The sequence below is a fragment of the Hippoglossus hippoglossus genome, chromosome 23 (genome assembly GCF_009819705.1).
Source record: "Hippoglossus hippoglossus isolate fHipHip1 chromosome 23, fHipHip1.pri, whole genome shotgun sequence".
NCBI classification, from domain to species: domain Eukaryota; kingdom Metazoa; phylum Chordata; class Actinopteri; order Pleuronectiformes; family Pleuronectidae; genus Hippoglossus; species Hippoglossus hippoglossus.
The window spans coordinates 12,609,906-12,632,011 of NC_047173.1; the positions used below are offsets into that span (position 1 = coordinate 12,609,906).

General features: G+C 43.5%; 1 protein-coding gene across 3 annotated transcripts in view; it reads left to right on the forward strand.

Annotated features, from left to right (window-relative positions):
- cacna2d1a (calcium channel, voltage-dependent, alpha 2/delta subunit 1a) overlaps positions 1 to 22,106 on the forward strand; it is an 83,400-nt gene that overhangs the window by 14,600 nt on the left and 46,694 nt on the right. For all 3 annotated transcript variants that reach the window (XM_034578115.1, XM_034578116.1, XM_034578117.1), the window contains exons 2-4: positions 2,297 to 2,378; positions 4,134 to 4,250; positions 19,459 to 19,518. In XM_034578115.1, coding sequence (XP_034434006.1) covers positions 2,297 to 2,378; positions 4,134 to 4,250; positions 19,459 to 19,518 — 259 coding nt within the window. The remainder of the gene's footprint in view (positions 1 to 2,296; positions 2,379 to 4,133; positions 4,251 to 19,458; positions 19,519 to 22,106) is intronic.

Here is a 22,106-nt window from a genome sequence, read left to right on the forward strand (position 1 = left end):
TTTTAACCACAACCACTGTAATTAGACACCTTCCCTGGGTCATGTTTTATTGTTGTAACTGTCCTTTCCTTGTTTGGCCTCAGCAGAGAAGCTCTGCAAACACAGAATTACTCAGAGCTGTCTGGATCTAGAAATGAAATGCTGAACTTGGATTGAGCAGGTTACAGTAAGAGGTGTTCTGCAAAGTTGGTCCTAGATTTGAGGAAAACATGCTGTGAAAATGTGGCAAATATAATTGATAAATGTCACGTTTATTATTTGAAGTACGTTAAAGACACATTTTTACTCCTGAATGAAGTCGGTGACTTTAAACTCTTCTTTAGGGGAAGAGAATGACAAATATTTTACAAATCTGAGGTGGTTTAATTATGTGTCACACCTCCTCACTGTGCTAAATGCATGAGCAATATATCAACATATACTGAAACTTTTTATAAAATGTTATCGATGTTTTACACTGCGATAATTATTGATATTTTCTTGTGGCCCAGCACTAACCTCATCTCTGTTTTGATGGAGCATAACCACACACACACACACACACACACACACACACACATTCACCGTTTTCCCATCAGACACCTGTTGGAAAACCCCACCCCTCTTGCTTAAGGACAACTCGGCTAATTTGGAAAAGTCCCATGCAGAACAACCACAATAGACACCTGCTCGCTATGGTCAGTGGACCTTATCTGGACCCTGGAGCTGGCTCTGCATGTACAGTAGTCGGCAAACATTTCCAACTATGGCTCTGAGACATAAAAACCCATCTCTAAAGCCATCTGGAAGAGATGATATCCTTATTTCCTCACACTGCATGTGTGTGTTTGTGGATATTCATGCACATAAGTGTGACTTGGGGGTAAAAGTAATGTGCTGACAGTACACACATCCTGTATCTGCCCTCAGCGACCAGCAGCTGTCTCTCACAAGGCTAAATATACTGCGCGGCTGCTATGCCACACATTTCCAGCGTGAGCTAACCCCTGATCACGTTACACTGTATTTTTTAAATAAGATAACATAGACGGGGTTCATGTGTCAGAGGCCCCTCAGTGCTGTGGAAGGTGAGGAGGGGAGAAAGGCCAATTTTCTGATGATATGGATCATGTATTTTTTATTTTTGGTGTTGGAAAGGAGCAGGTGGAGGGTTTGTAGGTGTAACAGTGTCGTGTAAAGGCCGAGTCATGCTTCTGCGTGTACCCTACGCAGAGCACCGCCCCAAAAATGTGACTAGGCATCGATTTGATGCAGACCACAAGAGCTGTGATTGGTCCACTTGGTAGCATCCAATTTACCGTCATTTTTGAGTTGAGTTGCAGGAATGAACACGAACGACGTCTTTCTTGTCTTCGTTGCAGTTGTTTAAGAAAAGGTCATTGCTCTTCAACGTCTATCTTCAACATTTCTAAAACTGTTCCATTACTGCCTAAGTAAAGGAAGTCGTCTACCTCATTCATTTTAGAAATACACATAAATAACTCTGTACACTGCATCAGGGCCGGGTCGCCGTATCGTATCACATCTGCCATTTAAAGAGATTCATTGGTGTTTTGACAGTTCGGGGAATTGTGTGTATGGGGATGGTCTCATATTACACGCACATTCATGTACACGCGCACAGAACCTGAACTGAATGTCATGTTTTCCATATAAGGATCCACTGTCCTTAAAATCCTAATGGCTAAATTAAAGGCGTAAATCAGATTTTCAACAGGTTGCACATGCTTGTAATTGCTGTTTAGATATGTTTATGAACATGTGCATCTCAATGAGGTCATAGAACACGACTGGTTGTACTGATACTGGTTTGAAATGCAGAACTGGTTTATTTCACTGGATTAAAGAACTCTTGGATACCCTGATCTTACTAAAGTTGGCTTAAGTCGTATAAAACAAAGTCCAAACCATAATTAACGAGTATTTCTTTTTTTTTCTTGCTCTATTCTCTTTCCCCTCCTGACTGATCTTTTTCCATCAGAATATATTAACCAGTATCTCACCCCCGAGGATTCGACACTCATGCTGAGAACTATGAATAGCTCACGCCTTAATGCACAGCTCATGTGGAGTAGAGCAATGTATTCACTTGGCTAAACATTATTATTTCATGCTTCCCCTCCCTGTGCTTTTTTAGCATATTCTTATAGTGAGAAGTAAAGCACAGGTCATGTGATCACATGGGCTGTATTCAAACTGAAGGAGATGTGCACAACCCAACACATTACTTGTGTTTTGGAAACTTTCTGTCGGAGGAGTGTACGACTGACTAATCGATTGTTTTTTGTGTTCTCAGGGTAAAGGAATGGGTCGACCAGATGCAAAATGATTTGATCATGTTAACAGACACATCCAGTGGCCTGCAGGACCTAATACAGGTAAACACCACCTCATACACACAAGCTGATGTTGGGTGGAAATGTAATCCCTCACTTGTTGAATTGTACGGAAATTACTTTTAATGTCATTTTAAATAAAACCTGTTATACAGATTCATTATCAAGCTTTGCTTTTGTTGACTGCTCTCACAGATATTATTGCTGCCTGCTCGACCTCAGTTGTCACAACGCATCACCAAGCTACAGTGTACATATATATATATAGCAGCTTCTTATTAGACTTAATGGTGAATCATTGCACTCTGACAACCCTATATACGATCAGATGAGATCAACGTCACAGACACAGTCTCCTGCACTCACTCACTCATGAGCTCACGTGCAGGAGAAGAAGATGACTTTTTGTTTTGCATTAATTGCCGGAATGCATCTGGAGCTCCCTGCTCGAGAATCAGTCAGTCGGCCTTAAAGAGAAATCATTACAAAACGATGTGGTGACGTGACTTATCACCAGATTTGTGAAATATACATAACTGTCACAATTTTGTGTCACCAAATCCGCTTAAACAGCTTTTTCACCCAACCTGATCTCTTCTTCTTCTTCTTCTTCTTCTTCTTCTTCTTCAAATATTGTTACTAGAAGACACATTTTTGAAATTTTGAGTATTATGCACACAACATCTACAGTTTGTCATTACTTGCAGTACTTTTAGTCCCAACATACAGAGTAGATAGAGAATACATGAAAGTAATTCTGCATCCCTTATTGCAACATAACCCAAAATCTAAAAAAGTAGTAGGATTACCCTTTAGTATTTGTCTTTCACTAAAACGAAATCCATCAGACGCCTCGAGGACGAGGACACATGCACGCGCCTCAGTCGTGTGGTTTGAATGTCGGACAACAGAATCCCTCTAGGCTGCTAAATAATTGGCTGTTTGGCATTTGTGTGTGTTCTTTTTTATATCTTTTGCTAGAACATATTCCGTCGCACAGTGAGTGGTCCTCTTGCGTAACCTGACAGTGCAATTCAATCAGTGCACATGTAGCTTCCCGCTTTAATCAGCGTGATGTGGTCAGTGAGATCCAGTGAAGAATCTTCAGATACAGTAAATTTTCACACTCTAAGGGGCAAACTAAAAGATTTATGACAACTTGTCACGTCTATGCATCGCATTTGTATGCAATGACCTCATCTGCTTATCCTGTGATCTTACGTAACTGGAGAGCTGAGGTTTCATCCTGATAAGGGCATGTGTAGGGAAAGTGATAAAACATCCAAAAGCCATTAAAGATATTATCTGTAATGCAACTTTTTGCTATTGCTACAAAGCCAATGTTAGCATTGATACCTTCCTGTCTGCCTTGTACAGCTGGCCAATGCCCTTTCAGTTCCCACAAGCTACGCAATACCCCTACTCAGCTTCTTTACATCCCCCTACCACTTACCATCATCATGTGCCTGTAGGACTTCAACATAAAATGCACGATCATCAGGCAAAATATTTTTCAAGCTCTTATTTTGGTGGTTCAGGGCACCAGGTAATCAACATTGCTGTGATAGCTCAATACTTTTTTATATCCTTCTACAGTGTTTTGGCATCCAATGCACCTCAAACTCATAAATCTATTACAGCTGACCTTCCTCAGTTGTACTTCATTTAGCCCACTATATATCTATTGATTTATATATGTAGGTAAGCTAACTGCTAACTAAGACTAGGGACATATGCATTTCTTCGGCTCTGTTCTGCTTATCTCTGACCCTCGTTTTTCCTTTGTGATTGTTTCAGATATTCAAAACACACAAAGCTCACTTCAGCGTGGAATCGAACAATCCAGGGGAACTGGTGTCGACGGCCGCTGGGAACATTGAGAAACTGCTGGCTAACCGCTCCCAAGCCCTAAAGGTCAGTGTGATCTCCTTACACATAATAATTCTGTGGCTCCCTCTGGGAAATCTAGATTGGAACATGACGTTTTTTTCGTCGCCTCTTTGGTCATTGTGGTGCGATGCGAATTTGCCATCAACTTGACCCTTAAGAGCTGTCGATTTCTGTATTTTGAGATGGCACATGTGGTCCAGTGTGTGTCTCCCTGTAGACGGAGCCCAGGGAGACGCACAGAAAGAATCTGCTTCTACTCATTTAACGTCAGAAGCAACGCTGGAACACAGCCACTGCTTTAGGCCATGCTCTGATCCAACGCAAGCAGACATCCTCCAGCCAGATGACTTAATTCAAAGTTACCAGTCTGGGGCGTGTTTGTGTTGTATCACTTTTTGTCACATAACGTTTAGAAGCCATGCTAGCAGTATATAGCTCCAAGGGATTTTGGTCCAGACATTCATGGTTCCCAGGGGATGAATCCTGCTTTGATGAACTATTTCATGGACTGCTGGGAAAGTCCATAAAGTCATTGTTGCCTGAAGATGAATCCTACTAACTTGGTAAACCCCAGAATTGTATTTTTGAACAAACCTCAATTCTGTCAGGTTAAAAATATAATTTATCCAGTACTTTTTATCAAATAATAACTGAACTGATAACATCCTCATTAGCTTAATTTGTGTTTAGTGTGAATGAACCAGTGTAAACATGCTAACTCACTAATCTAAGATGATTGACAAGTTCACCATTACCTGCTTGGAAATCAGCTTAGTTACTCTTAAGAATGTTTGGATGCTATTAGCAGTCTAAGCCTCACAGAGCTGATTGTGTGGCTATAGACTCCAAACAACGATAGAAACAATAATAATAACTGAATTTGTCTCGAACCTTTAATACAATAAAATGCAATCCAAATAATCAGATTACAAAGGTCAACAAATTAATCGAGCCATATAACCTTTAACTGTTCCTTGGTTTACAATCCACAGTTTCCCTTTCTCGATCAATCTGCCTCAGAGAGCCAGAAATACCAAATTAAGGCCTGACAACCTGTTGCCATAGTTACCCTCTCATTGATTACCCCATCAATCCAACCGAGCGTTTCGTTTTTCCCTACATCCTAATAACTGCCAGGGGATGAGGGGACAATTAGGTTTGGTGTTGTTGTTGCGTTGCACCGTGGGAGAGGAGCACAACTGCTCAGTGATTTGACGGCAGCAGAATGGAGATGTTACACCACAGGCTCTGCTCTTAGTGTTTTTTTTTTTATCAACACCATCTGCTGTTTATTTCACCTGTGCGAGTTAATAGCACTTTCTTTGCTCTTTGCTGGAAATGTGAACGCAGCGTTTGAGGCGGGGATGGTATCAGGTTTTTTTTGCCGAACACCATATGCTGATGTTCTTTGTTGTTTTCAAAAAGTGTATTTCCTCGTCATTGCATGAGCGTTACAGAGGTGACGTCTCACCGTGGTGCGGTATGGACTGTAAATGGCGCTCTGCGTAATGAAGTGGAATTGAGCCAGCTTTATGGTAATCGATTTATGCGAGCTACCATAAATAGTCGCAGGGTGCACTTAGCCGGATCGTGAACTGAAATGGGGAAAGGGGAAAGGACGACTGAGGCATCCGTTATGTTCTTGACCCGACCAACCCTCATCTCGTAGTATTTCTACGCACTAATTTCGGTCGGTGGCAATCAGTATCCTCCCTCCTCTGTTTCCTATCATGCTTATCTTTCTCCTCTGTGTTCCATCTCTCCCTCTGTTTACCCTCCGTTCCATTTGGAGTGGCCTGATGAGTATGAGAGGAAAAATGACGAGTGGAATAGGGAGGGAGAGTGGTGGGAAGTCCACAAGTGCATTAAGCCACACCTCCCATGAGGAAGCAAACAAAAGACGAGATTGCCTATCGCAGTTCTCCTATCTGTTGGGATCTCGGCCTCTTAGTGCACAATTCAACAGGCAGCTCTGTGCTGCTTTCACACTGCACCGCTTCGACATTTCAGCTGTTTGGGCTGAGTCACTGCATCAGTAGAAAATAACAAAGACAGAACAGATGCAGAAAGAAAGATACATTTGCACCATATTCTACTGATTAGCCTATTTCCATCCATTATCTATAACGCTTCAGGGGGAGCTGGAGCCAATCCCAGCTGACAGTGGGTGAGAGGTGGGTTACACCCTGGACAGGTCGCCAGCAAATCCCAGATAGTCTCAGCTGTCAATCATGATGTTTCACCGCGTTTTATTGACATCAAATAACTAACGATGTGATGAAGAAAGCATCATTGATGGAAAATTATTTGATGTGTACTTTGACTTTGTAGTTGGTCCATGTCCCATCCACTAACATGGAGGAGTTGGGACTTATGACCTCAACTGCAGCCAGCCACCAGGGGGAGATCCAAGTTAGTTTCCACGTAACCCTGTGGTTTCCATAGTTACCCATGTTCTCTGTGTCTTTGCTGTAGTGTAATGAATTGTTCTACATTTCCCAGAATGCATTGTGACATCTACTATTTCACATGGATTTAGGGGGGTAAAAAGCTTTCCAGTGTTTCCAGTCTTTAAAACCATCAATATCTGACTGGTTGCTATTGATTGCTGATTGATCTTCATACGATGCATCACAACAAACTAAAAATTTAAGGGTTAGATTGAGTGTAAGTTGGATGAATGGTGGCATTTCTCTTTCTCTGTCACTGGGCCAACTTCTCTCCTCTGGCTGTGCTTCGAGACTGTTTATTTGTTTGTGTGTGTGTGTGTGTGTGTGTGTGTGTGTGTGTGTGTGTGTGTGTGTGTGTGTGTGTGTGTGTGTGTGTGTGTGTGTGTGTGTGTGTGTGTGTGTGCGCGCGCGCGCGCGTTCCCGCACTTGTCAGTGAACACAATCCCATTAGAATGATGGCTGCTGTCATTAACTTAATCAGGGGCCGGCTTGGATTTGCTGTCTGTCAATCTGACATCTGCCCGTCCTGTCGCCTCAATTCAATCGCAGCGTCTTGACGCCGGTGCTCCCTTGACATGCAATCTCTCACATGTTGGCAGCTGTGGCCACTCGGTGAGGGAGAGAGGGTTTCCATCACGGCAAACGCTTTATGGCACAGATCAGTTTTATGTCAGGCTCATAGTGGGAATAACTCTGCAGAAAACAAGAAGCACACTTCCCGAGACGGGCTCTGAGCTGCTTGATGTAACGTGTGGTGGATTTCAAAATATCACATAGCGATGCTTTCACCATATTTAGATTTATTCATGAAACTTAGATCAATAGTTTTCCTCTACACTGTCATATATATATATAATGTGAGAAATCCTACTTCCCAGGAAAAGCCACACATATAGTTTGCAAACTAAGACAGTGACTATGCTCTTAATGGGAAGGTGAAAATATCTTCAATTTACTCCAATGAAATCAACTGTAACACCATATGTTGATATTACAACCAAAAGCACAAGTGTCAACCTGTGCCCCTGAAAATAGAAGTTTCTATCTGCGCATGCTTTGAATTTGAAAGGATTTGCATCGTGCTCAGGCTGTACAGAGGTTTCCTCTCGGTTTGGAACAGTTCCACACGGAGCTGAACAGATCGGCTCGAACACAAATGATCAATGGTGTCATTCGGCTTAATTAGTCCTTATTTACAGTGAACAGCGCTGTACAGATTCACCCAAATGATTATTGACTTCCAGATCTATTTGGCCTCATTTTTCTGTTTCTATGTTGTTACTTTTTATGTAACTTTTTATGTGGCTTTTCTGCTGCTGAGTTTTACGTGATAATCTGAGCTGTGGTAGAGTTACAGATTCTTTTAAGATCTTCTTTCTATTTGGTTTGTTTGCAGCTCTCCTCTCGCTGTATCTCCCTCTGCTCCACACTGCTCACATTCTGTCACACGGTTCTGTTGTCACAATAAGAAAAGTATTTGTCTGGTTCACACACACAGACCTGCACAGTTTCTGCACCTACTGTCCTTCTGAATAGACTTTACCGTGAAGGTGTCAGGGTTAAATTCCCTTTGGCTCCTCACACTCGTCTGTTTCAACCGTTTCAAGTTAACGTTCACAAAGCATTGCTGTTCTGACTGGGGGGAGATTATTTTCTTTTCTAACCACTCAAGGGCGATCAAATGAATTTGCCTCTTTCATGTCGCGCCACGGGCGGCACGGTGGAGCAGCGCTCAGCACCGTCCCCTCACAGCGAGTGGTCTTCTGGGTTCAAACCTCCCGGGCGGGGAGGGCCTTTCCCGTGTTGGAGTTTGTACGTTCTCCCCCCCCTCCCCTCCGGCTGTGTGGGCTCCCTCCGGGTGCTCCAGCTTTTTTCCACAGTGCAGATACATGCAGGTTAATTGGCGTCTCTAAATTGCCTGTCGGTGTGAGGGTGCAGGGTTGTGTGTGTTTTACATGTCTCCTCTGCAGGGTGGTGCTGATGGACGGATGTTGCACCACAATATTCTGCATTGTGCGAAATGTGGTTGATATTTTTTGTTTTTTTGTCAGAGGGGGATGTTGCTGTGTGTAAAACCACATGTGCCAGACTGAGAATTATCTCCCACATCTCTTTGATACTTCAGAAGATTAATCAGTTTCCTGAGGCGGGTGCTGTCGTAGATTAGTTTCACTGTGGATTCAAACTCTGGAGATTACAGCTGCCGAATCTTTACAGACCCACTGGCTGCACTCCACTTGTGGCTCTGAATGCACATGTAGACGCGAGTGCAATCACCGTTCTTTAAATTCCTCCTCTTGTTCTTCACTCTTGTCACATATGGTGTTTTGTTTCCCCCTGTTTTTATCTCTGTACTCTCTCCTCCAACCCCGTCCCTCCATCCGTTCTGCTCCTAACTCCCTCCTAACTTCCTTTCCCATAACTTCACCCTGATTCTCTGTCACTCCTCATTCCCATTTTCCCCATTGTTGCTTTGCCCCGTGTTCCTCCATCCTCCCTTTATGTCCCATCGTGTTTCTTCCCCTTTATAGATGCGCGCGTGTGTGTGTGTGTTTGAATATGGATGATAAACTCTTCTGAAAGTGAAGAAATGTTTCACGTTAAAATTTGATCTCTCTTCGTCTCTGAGTCGTCTTTCCTCCTCGGGATATTCACTCCATTAAAGATGCAGAGAGTGTTTTAAAAACAACAGTGTTTCATCACATCTTGTTTAGCATAAGCAGCCAGACTGATGCTTTTCTTATTTGCAATAGTGGTCACATGTGAGCATATAACACAAAATACTGACAGTGCTAATGGAAAATCATTTTATTACATTACAACTCGCTAATCACTCAGACAGGAGTCTCAGTGTCGGCTCAAATTGAATGAATTAGATTAAGAATAAGACCCTATTTGCTTTTGGAATGATGGTTTAGAAGAGAGGGGAAAGAGTCGGCTGCAGCCCAATGTTGTTAAAGCAACGAGAATTTAGTGAGAATAACTTTACCCCTGATTTGGGCTTTCGATTTGCATCAAAAATGTTTCTCCCACTAGGAGAAATACGACCACTGCACAAACATGACGGTGATATTTTTAGATTGAGTCTGGTTTACACTTTCCCAGGATGTTATAATCTCAAATGCCCATTCCAATTAAATATCATCAGAACCTGCCTGAGAATCGTCCTGTTTTTTTTGTTTTCCTCCAAAAGAAACATCAATCATTTCAGTGATCGCTCATCCTTGGGTACGTTGCGTGCAAGAACTGAAGATAAAGTTAATTTGGCATTTTGTAATGCTGCCAATTTTGCCATAAAGATCTATATAATGTATACAGATACATATGTTAATACATAGTCAACGGACTGTATTATATCGACCACTCAATGCACTTTACAGTACAAGTTGTCAGTACCTCAAAATGTCAGATGATAATAAAATCAAAAGAAATCGTAAATGATCTTAAAAATATTGCTACTCAAGAAAAAAGACTCGGCGTTGCGTCCCCGACAGTATTGAATGTTTTCTGTTTGGATAGATTTTCTCTGTGATTTTATTTGACTCAGTTCATCAGAGATAAACAAAGTGACAGCAGGAGGAAGATGCTGCTCCCCTGCATCGTCTTCCTCCTCGGTTTCTGTCTCCTTGTGTCTGTGACTCAGAGCCTCCTCCACTGTACCACGATGCTCCAGTTGTCTCCATCGTCGTTATCCGTCCTCGGCTTAGTGTTGTGTAACTGCGCAGTGCAGCTGTGACCTGTTGATTAACTGGGAACTCGCACATCAGAACAGGTTGTACACACACAGTCCATTCTGTTAATCACATTGACCTGAGCGCCTCTTTTTTTAAACCTGCCATGACAGCGCTCCCCGATATCCAGGCCACCCCCCCCCCCCAACTCCGCTCTCATCAATTATTGAGCTGTTCCTCTTAACCAATACTCTTTGATGGGGCCTGTGGTTGACAGGTCATTTCTCTTCCTACAGTGACACAGAACTCAGATATGTTCATTTATCATACACGGGGGGGGGGGGGGAATGTGTGGTGGTTGGAATTTCCCAGCCGTTTCCACAGAAAATGACTGACAGAGCCAGAATACACAGCAAAGCTTTCACCTAACCGAGTCATTTTAAAGACAAATTAAAGGTTAAAAGCTTACTCGTCTTAAAAGTGGTGCACTTAGGTCGAGGTAATTGCACTTACTGGTTTCCACAGCGAACCAAATTGTTTAACAAGCAGGTAAAAGTAACAGGTCTATACTTTACTCGCTGCCAGGGCCCAACAGGCCTGTTTTATCAACATCCATGAATTATTCTCTGAGAAATTGTTGTTGGATCCACCACTTTGTCAGATCTGCCCCAAGAGTTAATAGGTTCTTTCCATTGGCTGCATATAGAAATGAATGTATAGACTCTGGGTCCGGAAAGTAAAGCCTATGCGGGAGTGCCCGACACCTGTATACTCCTGAATGACCAACAGAGGGCGACTCCACTGGTTTAAAAAATAAATCAGTTTCTATAGAAGTCTGTGAGGAATAGTCTTCTTCTTCTTCTTCTTGTTCTTGTTGTTCTTGTTGGTGTTGTTCTTCTTCTTCTTCTTCTTCTTCTTCTTCTTCTTCTTCTTCTTCTTCTTCTTCTTCAAAACAGCATGATCACAAAAGCTTCATTCACTCTTTACATCTGAAATCCTCACGCACTCGAGACGACACAAAACGACCGCAAAAGCAGCGACACATCCTTTTCTATGTCCTTTTGACATTTAAAATCCTCGATCTTCACTTCTGACATTAAAAAGCCACGAGGAAGGATCACACCGGCTGCCGACGTCAGGTTTGGCCGACGTCTGGTCTCAGGATGACCTCGGACCAAAGCAGGACGAGTCACATGCCGGGACGAAGGGGAGGTTATCAGCGCCCTGAAGGAAGTCCGTCTGATGCTTTGTACCAAACCTTAAGGGACGCTGCACCCCGCCGAGACCTCCCCCCCGAGGCAGAGGAGACCGTACTGACCTGAAAAGAAGGTTGTTGTGATTAAATTCAAAGAGAGTAAGAGAATAAGAAGAACAATATAGGAAAATAAAAGAGAACGAGGATCTTTCAAAAAGACCACCCACCCAGGAGAGAAAGGAAGGGCTTGTAAATTGATAAGATTTTATTGATACCAATGTCATTAGTGACTCGGATGGTTTGTCTGATTCTTTATTGATTCCCTTAAACGGTTTCTAATCCATTTTCCATGCAACGGGGGGGGGGGGGGAGAAGTAGGCTTACATGGATTTTCAGCATCACGACCAGTCTTCTACTTCTGAGTCCGACCACGGGGTAGAATAAAAAGGATGTGCATGTGTGCATGTGGATTCCCCACAGGTTGAGAAGTTACTGGTGTTGGCGGGTGGTGTGTCGTGGGACCAATGTGCATGCAGTGACTCAGGCTCAGTTCGGGGGGGGGGGGGGTGTAACGTCACACTCACCCAGTGTGGCCCAGGTGTAAAATGCTTCCGCTTGTTGCTGATTTCTCCACCCTGACTTCAAAATTACATTTTACCGACAGAGGTGAAGCCCTCACACCTTGGATTGATTCTTTAATTCAGCCTTGACTCCCTCAGCTGTGTCATTAAAACATTAACAAAGGGACCTGATGAGCTCGGAGGTGTTCCGATTCCAATGCTCGGACAATTTGGAGCCAGGTTCTTGATTCCCATCCCCGGTTTAAGGGGGAAGAGACGAGACAGGTCTGGAGAACGGACAGCTGAGGGCTGAGCTATTTGAATATTGATTGCTGAGGGTTATTTCAGGCCTGGGATTGCATTAGCACTTTGGCAGCGGATCCAAACGGCTTTGGCTGCCCACCAGAGTCTGAGCCACAATTGATCGGCATTTTTTTTCATTTTAAATAAAAACAACAGTTGCTTTCCAAACATGGCCTCTCGTGCAGGTTTGAATTGCGCTCGGCATGCGTCCCTATCGATAGAAACCAAATTTTCATAATTATGAGTGGGCTGTTGGCATCGGCGCGGAGAGGCAGCTTCGAGTTGGGCCTTGATTGCCGACGAGGAAGACGGGAATGGGAAGATAATGAACCAAATGTTTCGGGTCTCTCGTGGTGCCACCGCACGGGAGCTTTTTTGCTCTCCGCAGTGCATGGACCAACGGATGCGGCGTGTTACCATGACACCCTGGTCGCTAAGCAACATAGGCATCACAAACACATTCCTCACTCCCGTAATGAATCACGTCTCTGTCACGGCTCTCTCTGTGTGTCGGCCTGATTTTCACTCAACACTGGTGCAAAACGAGAAAAAAAACTTTCATTCAAGCACCATCATCCACCTCGTGTTTGACACAGGATCGGGGCGTTCGTTTTTCATTATGCTGTCTAAAAAGGATGAGAGCACTTGAGTGGAGCTCGTTAGGGCGTCGTGTTATGTGGTGGTGCGTAATTACAGAGGAGTCACTGATCTCTAGTGTCTGGAAGTGTGTTATTAAACCGACACTGGATGACATGCTGTGAGTCATTAGACACTGTTGTTAAAGCCCTAATCACAGAGCAGACACACACACACACACACACACACACACACACACACACACACACGCTCACTAGCCTCCTCGCTCACACGTTCTTTTATTAACTTGTAGAATAAAACAGTTTCTCCTCTTATGCTCAAACATCACAAGCACCGATTGCTTTTATTCAATTTCATTTATTTGTCTGAATAAAGCTCGTCTATGTGGACATGGCCACTTCGCGCGGTCGTGTCCCATCCAGGAGCGTCTCTCGCCGAAGTGCTGCTGAAATGCGTCGTCTGAAAATCGCTGAACAAACAACATAAATCTTCTGCTCGTGTCACATCTCCAGGAGTTATTATCGGCAGCTAACTTATGCTGATGGTTTCCCGGGCTGGAGCGGAGTGAGCTCAGTGGGAACTATTATCTACATCGTTCGTGGTCTCGAGACAATAAAACATTAGCTGCTTCTGTCTGCCGCTCAATTTGCAAAGTAAAGTTGGAAAATTTAGTGCTGTTGCTATGGTAACTGATAATTAATTATGGGGAAAATAAATGGTAAATAGACAAATACACACGTATTGTTTGGTCGAAACCCCACAAAAAATGCGTATTTCATTTTCATTGCAAGTCTTGAGATGTTGTCGTTGCTTGTCGTTTGTGTGTGTGTGTGTCTGTGGGCGTCTGTGTTTGTATGTGTGTGTTTGTGTTGTGCTGCCCAATCGATTGATTGTTCAGTAAAATATCAGAAAGCAGCAGAAAGTGTTCACCTAATTTTAAGATATTCAGTTTAATATGATGTAAAACAAGCAGGAATTTCCTACATTTACATTTTCTTGACTTGGATGATGAGACACATGCTGATTAATCACTCTTAGCTTTATATTGGACCATGGAGTCATTATTAATAGTGTAACTGACGATTAAGAACCACTTACAGCAAAGTGGCTTCACGCCAAATCTGTACTTTTCTCCGGGATCATATCTATTTTTCTATTTTCTATATGACGTGTCCAGACTCTTCTCTGTTTGAATCTTAGATCCAGGATCACACTTCACGGGCCTCGAGCCAAAGTGGCTGCCGGCCTGCTCCACATTTCCAGGCCAGAAACGCATCATCAAACATATTTTTAAAAAACGGCAACATTAGCCACACTTAGCAGTGAGGGGGCCGAGCACAGAAGCTGAGAACAGACAGTTTGGCACATTGTAGTTTTTAACTACACCACTACAACTTTTACACAAACAAAATGGAAAGGAATTCTTTATCGTGATATTTAAGGTTGTGCAAACACACATTTATCCATCCCACAAAAAACATATATTTGATGGATGTGATGCTGCGGAAAATGTTGAATCTGCGAGATATAGTGTGTCTGTGTGTGTATTTTGGTCACTGATGACTGATTTATCACCACTTCTTGGTGTGTTTGTGTGTCTGTGTGTGTGTGTGGCGGGCTATTGTCAGCCCAGCTGTCGAACTGTTTCGTGTGTGTTGCTGCTTTGTGTTTGTCATCTCTGTTTTCCTTATCAGACACACACGCATACAGAGAGGGAGTGTTAATTTGATGTGGCTCACTCATTACTGGTGTGTGTGTGTGTGTGTGTGTGTGTGTGTGTGTGTGTGTGTGTGTGTGTGTGTGTGTGTGTGTGTGTGTGTGTGTTCAGACAGCAGCAGATGTGTATAGTTGACATTGTTTTGTTGACTTTTTGTCATCTGCAGAGCTTTAGACCTTTTCTCCTGACGTATCGACAGCAGCTCGGTGTGATGAAAGCGACTCTGAAACAAATCGAAATGTGTGTGTAATCGCCGGCAATAAATCCTTTCTTCAGGTTATTGTTGCCAAACTACTGTTGCAGCCCTGTCGCACTTAAAGTGATGGTAAAAGGGAAGCACCGACAAGCTAATAACTCCTCGGATCAATTAAGTGGAGCTTCACCCCTTTGAGTCTATATTGTCTTGATATGGGCCGGTTGTTGTTGCTGGTGGCGGGAAGGCAAAGTGCCCAAACAAACCGTGATCTTAAAATGGCCATATCCAGGGCAATAGAAAGTTTGGCATCATCTTTGAGTCACGGCGACATACAGTAAATCTGCGTGCACGTGCAGGGCCGCCGTCTCGCCATCGCCGGCCGAGCACAGCTGTAATCGGGAGTTGCTCGCAGCCAGCTGGCTCACAGATCGCGTGCCGGGCTGGAGGAGCTTGCTGCAGGAGAGATGAGCTGTCAAAGCGAGACTAGCGACACTTCCACAGAGGTGGTGGGACGGTGACGGCTGCTTCCTGAACAAAGGACCGGGGTTACAGCAAAGAGGGTTAACGTGTCAACCTGCTCGTGCCTGTTTTATTTCCTGGGTCTGAGTGTGTGTGAGTGCAGATGTATATCTCCCTCTCTCCCTCTCTCCCTCTCTCGCTCTCCCCCTCTCACCACCCTCCTCCGGGCTCCCTACAGGCTGAGCAGGATAGATCTGACTAAAGTGCTGCCAGTCACAACAGCAGATGCTCATGTTTCCTTTGCTCTCCCGAGCCTCCCCACACATCAGTAAGATGGCAGGTGTGTGTGTGTGTGTGTGTGTGTGTGTGTGTGTGTGTGTGTGTGTGTGTGTGTGTGTGTGTGTGTGTGTGTGTGTGTGTGTGTGTGTGTGTGTGTGTGTGTGTGTGTGTGTGTGTGTGTGTGTGTGTGTCCTGGCAGGACTGGATGCTCTAATCAGACTGCCAGGAACGTGTCTCGATAGGAAGCGTGTGTTTACGGCACATCTCTGTGCGTTGTTTACTAAACGCAAAGTCAGAGGAGTTGCAGTAAATCATTATTCTGTGTCTTCACATCACAGACATGAAGCTCAGGGAAACTTTTGTTCCGTATGTTTGTGTGTTTGTGAAGAATTGAGCTGTTTAATCTCTTATCCTCTTCATTCTTCACGTTTGTAGCAGATGATCCAGTTAATCACATGTTACGTTCTTGGTTCCCCACATAATTACTTTTTCCAACCAGCAGCTCAAACAGATTGAGTCTGTTTTTCTATTCTAACGTAGATGAAAATCACTTTATTTTCAGACGAATTATACACAAATGCATAATTTTCTGGATGGATGGATGGATGGATGGATGGATGCGTGCGTGCGTGCGTGTGTGTGTGTGTGTGTGTGTGTGTGTGTGTGTGTGTGTGTGTGTGTGTGTGTGTGTGTGTGTGTGTGTGTGTGTGTGTGTGTGTGTGTGTGTGTTACAGAGACACACACACACAAAGAGCCTGAGAGCAGATGACAAAGCGATAGGGAGATGAAGGAAGAGCGCAGATGAGTGTAAACGTGTTAATCCGTGTGTGTGTGTGTGTGTGTGTGTGTGTGTACTGAGCTCCAGTCTTTGCTGTAAAGAGAGCGTTAGCGAACCTCGGGTCTTTCTAGACCCGAGGGTCTTTCCCCTCAATATGCTCTCATGAGTCACTGCTGCTGCCTGCTGACATCATAACATTTAATGCCAGCTCATTAGCGAGTTCCTTAATTATTTCACCGTGATTATTTATTCTAATTACTTCCCGCTCCTTTGGCATTTGTGTTGTATTCTGACTTGGCTGACGTGTGTTTTTACACGACACCTCCGTGTACCTGTGACACCATGACACCGTTCTCCCATGTGATGCTCACACTTTATACAAGTTTGTGTGCAAGCAGCTGGTATACTTATCCTGCACGTTTATATTTATAAGCTTTTTACTTGTTGCAGCTAATAAAATAAAGTTATATTTGGATGTGGTTACCATCAGTGGTGGGATGTAACAAGCACATTTACTTTATTACATTACTCGAGGAAATTTTTCATGTATTTGTACTTAAGTCGATTTATTTTCAGGTACTTTTCACTTTTACTCCACTACACATATCTGTACTTTCCACTCTACTACATTTTGCGTTACACGTTGTTTTTTTTTTTTATAACGAGTCAATAACGAGGGGAATTGGTTCATTGATCCAATCAGGCATTGATTAACATTTGACTCCGCCTCCTGCGGCAGCATCACTGATGGAGAAATACTTGAGATGGATTCAGAAGAGGCTGAGAAATGAAAAAACTACTCTTATTGTATTTGAAAAAACAAGTACTTATATTCAAGTACACCACTAGTTACTGTGGAAATTGCTTTTGATTCAGCACTAACATCAACACCTATCTGTGAAGATGAAGATGATGATTCCTCGCTAAGTGCTTTAGTTTTGCCTTCGTAAACCTCCTGGTCCTTTGATGCTGGAAACTGAAAGTATATTCCCATTCAGTTTGTGCAGCTGGGTGAAACTACACAACATCTGCAAAGGCTTTCATCACCATCGTGTCACGACTTGGAAAATACTCAAAAGAGAAATGCTCTTGCGTGGTTGCTTGGAAAAGGTCTAACGTTGTGATTTGACGGCTGGTGGCCAACTGGGAGCGCGTGCACACAGAAATGTCATTTAAATGTAGCCCAATTACTCCCCCCCCCCCCCCCAAGTGACATGTGCCGTCTCGCTGATACACACACTACCACACGCCAACATGGTTAGTATTCACGGAGCGGTGAAGCTTCCCTCCGCACAGACGCCCAGCTCCGGCTCACCTTTGCTCCTTTGCCAGCCGCGAGGTCCCCCCCCCCCCCCCGTCGCCGACAGCCGCTGAGAAATCTCCACCTTAATGAGAAACACCGAGGGGGGCTGCCGAGGGGGGTAACCGTGTTTCAGACCACACGCGTGTCAGCCCCGCCACCTCCCACCACCCAGCATGCATTACGGGGCGACCTGGTGTTATAACGAGTGATCTGAAGCCAGATCCGAGGGAGGGGAAGATTTCATTATCAAGACGCTGCCTCTGTGCCAATTGATTATAGAGTGAGGGTTTGACTTTTAAAAAAGAAAGAGGAACAGAGGGATCATAACCATCAGCTTCGTTACTGCAGAAATCTCCATGTTATCCACTCTTATATGTTTGGAGTCAACATCGGATAATATTGTCATATTATCTATACGTTTTTTAGCTTTCTGGCAAAACATCATTAAAAAGTGGAGGGTAAAACTTGAGTACATGACCTCATCCATGAACGTGATTTGCATCTGAGTTACGTCAGGTAGATTTCCATTGGCAACGGTAGTGAAAACCAAAACTCCCATGATCCCGCGCTGCTTCACGACGTCATCAAACCAGGTCTTTTGTTATTGTGTTGATTGAGAGACTCTATACACTCTTGTTTTCTCTTGTTTAAACTTCACCAAGGAGCCTTGTTTCTTTGATCGTACAAAAACTACTGAACCGATTTTCTTAAAACTTGATGCGTAATGTATTAACCACCAGACTCATGTGTGCACTTAATCTTATTATGAGGCCACAGTAATATCACTAGTATCAGTAGAAATATCGACTTGGTGTCATGTTCAAAGTCTGATTTGGCACCAAACCCTGTCAGTGATCAGACTTTGTTCTGCTTTTTCTGATTCTCGTGACGGTCTTATTAATTCAATAATTCATTATTTCAGCCCCCCCTTCTCCTCCCATAAATGAATTTACTCCAGTGCCGCCATCACATCTCCTCTCTTCCTGTTTGACTCTGAGCCCTTTGTGCCGCACACACACGGGCAGGAAGCGCTGGATTTGATATTGGAGATTTCCCAGGGGAAATTAATAGTACAGTGCATATCTGGACCAGGTAGAGATTAAAAGCTGGGCCCATTATAAATCCATTAACCTAGTCATTAAGACCAGATCTGGGAAAAGATGGAATGGGGGGTTTTGCTAATTTTAGAGTCACAGCGTTGGTTCTAATTCACCCCAGCTGGAGCGGAGAGGAAATTAGGTATTTTCCCTTAAATGCACTGTTCCTGCATCAGCAGCTCTTATATCCTGACTTCACATGTAACGCTGATATTCACTAATTCATATTTGCTTAATTTAAAACAGTCTGTATTTATCTACCCATTCAATCAGTGCATCTACAGTATGTGCAGCACTTTTTCTATCACACATCACACAAAGGCTACTGCCGGCAATTTGGGTTCAGTGTCTTGCCCAACGACACTTCGGCAATTTGGAATAGAGAACCCGGAGATCGAAACATTGACCTTCTGGTCAGTGGTCGACCCGCTCTACCACCTGAGCCGCAGCCGCCAACAAGATGCTGCGCGTAACTCAGAGATCAGTGGAGTTAGAAATCTTCAGAGCGAATGTTGGGGTCAATGCTGTTATTATGATGATCAGAGTCGTATAACCGTAAAAAGTCTTTACAGGAATATTAAACATGGACTAACATACTTTCTCCTCCCCCTTCTCTTTTCCTCTCAGCGGCTGGCAAGCGAAGCGGAGAAGTTTCAGATGGAGCACCAGTGGCAGGGCGACAGCGAGGTGAGTGAGCGGCGCCGGTGCCCCGGTCTGATCCGTTCATTAACACACACAGATCAAGTGGTGCCATGAACTCCGTTAAGAGGAGCGAGGGCAGGGGCGGGTCGCTCTTGCCCCGATATGATTCTAATAATCCAACGGCAAATCTCATTATAGTGACAATCAGGCTGTAATGACTTCATGCAAGATTGAATTTCATTATTGTGCATAATTGGCAGAAACAACCAGGCATGATGATGAACATGCACACGGCTCACTCGCTGACTTTCTCCATTAACCCATAGTATTAAGAATGCATTAGAAGCGAATGTACAGCAAATAATATGAACACACTACGGCTCGTTCAGTTACTTTGCCTGATTGCAGCGCCCCCCCCCCCCCGTTCCACAACGGCAGCCTCCTCTGGGGAGTTGCAGCTAGAAAAAAGCCTCATGCTTTCCGGAGCCATTAAAGAAATGACTAATGATATATATGTACATTCACTGATGGAAGAACTTGACAGAAATTCAACTTCTCCATTTAGCCTATTAGCTTGGAGGGGGGGGGGAGGAAAACGTCCTCAGTGTTATTTGCCAAATCTTAATGATTCTTTTCCATTAGAAGTTCCACATTATTCAACTTCTTAGGAACCAGGGAAAGAAATATTCTCTCTGAGGACAGATTCATTTCCACTGCATCAGTCGCTGAGTTTCATACTTTAAATTATTTGTTTAATTTTATTCCTGAACCAATTAAACATCTCTCATTGCATTGTAATTAGGCTTAGATGTGAAGTGCTGGGATGTAACAAAGTGCATTTACTTCAGTACTGTACTTATGTGAGTTTTTCATGTATCTGTAAATCTATCTTCAGGTACTATAGGTACAAGTAATAGGCTACACTCAGCAAGTACTTTAATACTTTAAGTTTATTTAAACGCAAGTACTATATTACTTTTACTCAAGTAGAAAAGTTAATGTGGTACTTTCCTTTGTAATTTCACAAACATTTTCAGTTCTTCCTCCTCCGCAGGATCATTTTCATCAGTGTTGTCATATGGTAAATTAGGAAAATTTGTAGATTCCATTTAAAAGATAAATAAAAACGTCTCGAGTGTTTAATGGCGTGTTAAACCTCAGTGTGTGACAGGATTGATTGTTTGAATATCCATTCATTTTGTTTACTCTTGAAGTTGAAGTTGCAGCCAAGGACGGAGCTCAGATCTTCACTGAAGTCTGCAGTGGCTTTTCAGGCTCTGACTTCAGACTCAAGTAGAAACTATTATTCTCTAGTATTTGATTTTAAAGAGCCAAGTGGAATGAGACAAAAGATCTCCTCACGATGCACAGACCAAGCATTGTCATCATCATGTCCGAAAGTGAACGTGTCCTTCATGGTCTTTTATGTGGAACCACAGCTGGACTCTAACTTCAGGCAGTGCGGTGTCTGTAGCATTAAAGAGGCTCATAAACACCGTGCACATGTGTACGTGGGTTTTAAAAGGAAACACGCTGCCGGCATACGTGCTGTCAATTTATTCTAGAATAAATACATTTTCATTTTAATGTGGATGCAAATATGCAGTCTCAGCAATGTCATAGCCATATATACAGATGTGTAACAGATTTTAAAGATCATCCTGACACCTGATGTCCATTAAAAAAGCATTTACTTAGTTTTTGTGTCATAAGAGACGTTCTCAAACATGAAATCACGCTGATACGATTCGTATCATAGTAAATCATGTTAATTTTCAAATCAAGTAGAGCGAGTGTGTGTCTGTGCGTGTGTGTCTGTGTGTGTCAGTGTGTGCGTGTGTGTGCGTGGGCGTCTGTTCTCTGTCACCTTTGATAACTGGGCCAGTTCTGCTGGGCACCTTCTCCCTGCTGACTTTAAACACTTAAAAAGCTGTGACTGCTGCGATCGAGCCACACGCTTGCATGTGTCAGTGCATCATTATTGTTGCTATTTATAAAAGCACAATCCAGCTGCTACACAGAGAGGAACTTGATCGTGTCGCCATGTTTTGTACCAAATTCAAAGTTCCTCTTGTGATATTAATAGATTTTCATGTATGAGGTTTTACGTCAAAAATTAACATTGCACATATTTGACTTTGTATTTGAATTGGGGAAAAAACTGTGATACTTTATTACAGAAAAACCAGTGCTCGCAGCTGCTGTGAAAGAAAAGCAAAATGTCCCTCGGTAACCCGCCGTCGGATACGCCAACACCCCCCACAGCCGAGCATGTCAGAGACGAGTGCGAGCGTCGGTTCTACAAGAACTGTAACAAGTTCAAGAGGAAACCTTTCGCCAAAAATTGCTCTACTCCAAAAACTGTTGTGTGAGTTGTTGATGTTTGGAGTCGGTGAGCGGAGATTTGATGAGTCACATGTGGACATGAACTGTAGTTAACACCATTAAAAAAGCATCTTCTTATCAAGACCACACACACACATTCATTTGGCAGTAAACATCACACCCACCACAACATGCCTGATAACTTACAGCATTTATTTTCCTCTCCCTTCATCTTCTTCCTCCATCTCTCACACATCCCGTGTTCTTGCACACCGTCGCCTCTCCCGAGGGGCGTGAGGGTGTGATCG